At 54.8% G+C, this 4,436-nt stretch overlaps 1 protein-coding gene across 1 annotated transcript in view; it reads right to left on the reverse strand.

Moving 5' to 3' along the window:
• Positions 1-2,463: 2,463 nt before the first annotated feature.
• The window catches only part of SPN (sialophorin), a 2,961-nt gene continuing 988 nt past the window's right edge, over positions 2,464-4,436 (reverse strand). The window contains exons 2-3 of the mRNA XM_049638621.1: positions 4,384-4,436; positions 2,464-4,347 (exon numbers count right to left, since the gene is read on the reverse strand). The exon at positions 4,384-4,436 is cut by the window's right edge and continues 526 nt beyond it. Coding sequence (XP_049494578.1) covers positions 3,582-4,347; positions 4,384-4,436 — 819 coding nt within the window. The 3' untranslated portion in view covers positions 2,464-3,581. The remainder of the gene's footprint in view (positions 4,348-4,383) is intronic.

Here is a 4,436-nt window from a genome sequence, read left to right on the forward strand (position 1 = left end):
TCTCTCCCTTGCTCTCTGCACCTCTCCTGCTCATGCTCATGCACACTCTCTCTCTCCAAATAAAAAAAACTTTAAAAAGTTAAAGAAAAAAGAAAATATAAGATGAAGTATAGTACATCATGTGTACGTGTGTGTGTGTGTGTGTGTGTGTGTGTGTGTGTGAATCCTGTTATTAAGAAACTGGAATGGGGCGCCTGGGTGGCTCAGTCGGTTAAGCGTCTGACTTCGGCTCAGGTCACGATCTCGCAGTATGTGAGTTCGAGCCCCGCATCGGGCTCTGGGCTGACTGCTCAGAGCCTGGAGCCTGTTTCAGATTCTGTGTCTCCCTCTCCCTCTGACCCTCCCCCGTTCATGCTCTGTCTCTCTCTGTCTCAAAAATAAATAAATGTTAAAAAAAAAATTTTTTTTTAAATAAAAAAAAAAGAAACTGGAATGTGCTGGTAATTAACTTGTTACTGTCTGGACAAAATAAATATTTTTAACATTTTGAACTATACCCTCAAGCACACATCAAGAAAAACACATGGCCTATTCAGGGACCTACAAGGAATGTGATGTGGCTGGAGGGCATAGAGTGTTTGCACCAAGGGCTGACCAGTCAGGGCCAGATCTCGAAGGGGTCTTATCTTCAAGCTAAGGCTCTGTCTTGACCTCATTAGGAGGGAATCTGAACCCTTGTAGAAGAGTCATTGGGAGCATCATGGGCAGAGGGTAGAAGAGGTTATGGTCAAGAAACCCAAAGAGAAGTCTGGGCAGGACCCAGGCAAGGTGTGTTGGGGCCTGGGGGAAGGAAAGACTCTAAGGGACCATGGACGCAGAGTCAGGGGGACTTGGTACCCAAGAGGCAAAGACAGGAAGAAGTGAGGTTTGATGATGGGTCTGAGAGGCCCTGGAAGAGTCTAGAACAGACTTAGGTTTGGTGACCTCCCCGCTGCTTTCAGAACTGAATCCAAACTCCCTAGTCCTTCACAGTGGGGCTCCAACCCGCCCTTCCCACCTCATGTTCTTGAACCAGACACCCCATCCCCCCAGCGAATACCTTCTTGGTACTATTTTTTTCTAATCGTAAAAGTGATAGGTATTTATTACATAAAACTGGGAAAATACAGAAAAGTAGAAACAAAGTAACAACCATTCGTAAACCTCTCACCTGACAGATAACCACAATGAACATTTGGGATATTTCCTTCAAGTTCTTTTTTTTTTTTCCACAAACGTCCATGTTTTTGCATTTTCATTACAAATCTAGATTCATACGTATTTACAGATTAGTAACTAGCTCTTTGTTCCCCGGTGACATTATATTATAGACGTTTTACTGCATAGTTTTGGAGCACATGGTGTAATAAGCCATTTACAAACATTTTCGTACTCGATATGTTTGGCCCTTTCATTACCACACTTGATAATTCTCTCTTTTGTTTCTCTCCCCACCCCACCCTGGCCTCCTTTTGGTCTTATAGTATCTGCTGCACCCATTCCAATGTGCGCCATAGTCACACGGCCCTTATGGCAACTTTGCGTTTACTGCCCCCTCTGCTGAGGGGGCCTTTCCCCCCTTTTCAGCCTGGCAAACACCTTCCACCCAGCCATGGCGGCATGACTGGCGAGGGCTGCATTCATCCCAGCTCAGCCTGTCCCCAGTCCAAGCACAGGTGGCACAAGCCACGGTGGCCAAGTGGACCCATGGTCACTTTCTACCCCCATCTTCCGTGGCCACTTTCTGTCCCTTCTCTCCCCTCCCCTCCCCGAACCACAGGAACAGATGCACCCCTGAGCTGTTCCCCTCCCCTCAAGGTCAGGCCACGGGCAGTCACACACTCAACTTCCCAAGGGCCTTTCTGTGGGTCAACCTGTCTCCTCTCAGCCACTGCACCCTCTGACTCAACAACTTCCTCTTTGCAAATTTCCTCTTTGTCCTGGGGAAATACCGACTATCTCTGGCGCCCTGTGGCCCCTTGGGCTCTGGCCTGGGGTGGGGTCTTCTCCCCGCTCCCAACCATCCCATCCCAGAACCGCAGGGCAAGCTCCAGCGTCTATGGGCCTGTCAGTCTCACGGACTTTTCTCGGAGAAGGGAAGGAGCCCGCCCCCAGTGGAAGAGGAGATACAAACACATTAAACGAGGGCCGCCTGGCTGGCTCAGTCAGTTGAGTGTTCTCGACTCTTTTTTTTTTTTTTTAATTTTTTTTTTCAACGTTTTTAATTTATTTTTGGGACAGAGAGAGACAGAGCATGAACGGGGGAGGGGCAGAGAGAGAGGGAGACACAGAATCGGAAACAGGCTCCAGGCTCCGAGCCGTCAGCCCAGAGCCCGACGCGGGGCTCGAACTCACAGACCGCGAGATTGTGACCTGGCTGAAGTCGGACGCTTAACCGACTGCGCCACCCAGGCGCCCCGAGTGTTCTTGACTCTTGATTTCGGCTCAGGTCACGATCGATCTCATGATCTCACGCTCCCCGCGTTTGAGGCCTGCACTGGGCTAGTGCAGGGCCTGCTTGGGATTCTCCCCCTCTCCCTCCGTCTCTGCCTCCTGCACTCTCTCTCTCTCAAATAATTAAAACGTTAAAATCCACATTAAACGGGTAACAGCCCCCCCCCCCCCCCGCCCCGCCACCTCAGCTCTCCTCTCCTCTGCCTTGGGAGCAAGCCAGCTGGAGTAGGGGAGGCTCTGGGCACGGGAAACAGCGGCTGAGCTGAAGAATCACACATGCAGTCCATCAAGCCCCACGCTCTTTATTGGGCTACAGACATGGCTAAATCTTCTGCCGCCTCCACCCCACCTGAACCAAGATGAGGACACAGATGTTCTCAGGGGCTCCTCGGATTGGCAGCTCCCGTCCCCTCCACACGCCGGCCCTACTCACCGCCATCTGCACAAACGCAGCCATGGCCTGGCCTCTTGCACGCAAGCTGCGCCCGTGACAGGACACACGCGGGTGCCAGGGTTTCTGGAGGACTACACCGGCCAGGAAACTTTTCTCACCTCTGCCCCGGGGAAGAGAAGGAGCTGCCACCTCAATCCACAGGTAGGGGGTGGGGAGTGTGGGCCAGGCGCCAGCCTAGGATCCGAGAGCACAGCTAGGTGATGCCCCCCCACCCCCAGTCCCTGCTCTGGTGGCCAGTAGCTGGGCACGGGGCACTTCGCAGTGTCAAGTTCGTGAGCTGAGCCGGTAGGACTGTCCTAATCTATGGGGCCAAAAGCACTTTCCAGAGCAATCCTCGGCGAGAGTTTGCTGGGTTGTCCCCATCTTCCTTCCTAGACTCCGGTGTCCCTGGGGAGTCCTCTGAGAAGGCATTGGCCAAGGAAGTTTGGCATTGTGGAGACTCAGCAGCTGATTTCAAGGACAAAAACGCGGAGAAGAGGGTGATGAGGACCAGTTGGGATCGATGAGGAAAGTCTGTTGGTTCCGGGGGTGTGGGTGCCGGCTGGGAGACCTGGGGTTGAGAAGCCGGATGAGGGCTCGGGATGAACATACCGGGTGAGGACCCAGACGATGCTGCGTGACAAGGAAGCTGGAGGCGATGATACGAGGGAAGGTGGTGAAGGCCGGGAGCCATTCTGACCTGCGCTCCTGTTTTTCACAAGCACTGAGGGGCCTCCACATCTCCGGCCTCTGGCCCCTGGGAAGCAGGGGCCTCCACAGCCTCATCCTTGCTGCCCACCAGCGGCTCCTCCTCCCCGTTTAGGACGGGGGGCGGCCTGGCCTTCAGCTCCTCCAGCTCCAAGGAGCCCGGTTGCGACTTGCGTCTATCGAAGAAAGTGGTGAGTGTGGGCTGCCGGCCAGACGCTTCCCCCTCGGAGACCCCGGGGCCCTTCCCGCCCCCAGACCCGCCTGCTGCTGCTGTCAGGGCCTCCTCGTCAGACACCTGGGCCGGCCCAGCCCAGGCATCTACTACCCCGTTGCGCTTTCCTCCCCTGCTTAGTATCAGGGCCCCTGTCCTCCTCTTCTGCCGCCGGCGCCACAGCAGGAGTAGGGTCACAAGGATTGTGAACACCACCAGGGCCACAAGCACAGCCACCAGCAGGGTGCCATTTTTCTTGGGAACTAATGAGGGATGCCTACTAACTGTGCCTGTAGAAATGGGGGTTGCTTTTGCCGAGGAGGTGGGGAAGCCACTGGGCCCCTTAGGGCTCGCCAGAAAGCCAGTTGACATGGTGAGAGGGGTTACACTGGCTACATCAGAGGTCTTCAGAGAGCCAGTCGCCATGGTGGCAGAGGGTCCCCTGGCGACATCAGAGGTCTCCGGAGGGCCAGTGGCCATGGCGGAGGGTCCCCAGGTGACATCAGAGGTCTCCGGAGAGCCAGTCGTCATGGTGGCAGAGGGTCCCCAGGTGACATCAGAGGTCTCCGGAGGGCCAGTCGCCAGGGTGACATCAGAGGTCTCCGGAGGGCCAGTCGCCATGGTGGCGGAGGGCCCCCTGGTGACATCAGA

Source organism: Panthera uncia, chromosome E3, assembly GCF_023721935.1.
Source record: "Panthera uncia isolate 11264 chromosome E3, Puncia_PCG_1.0, whole genome shotgun sequence".
NCBI lineage: Eukaryota > Metazoa > Chordata > Mammalia > Carnivora > Felidae > Panthera > Panthera uncia.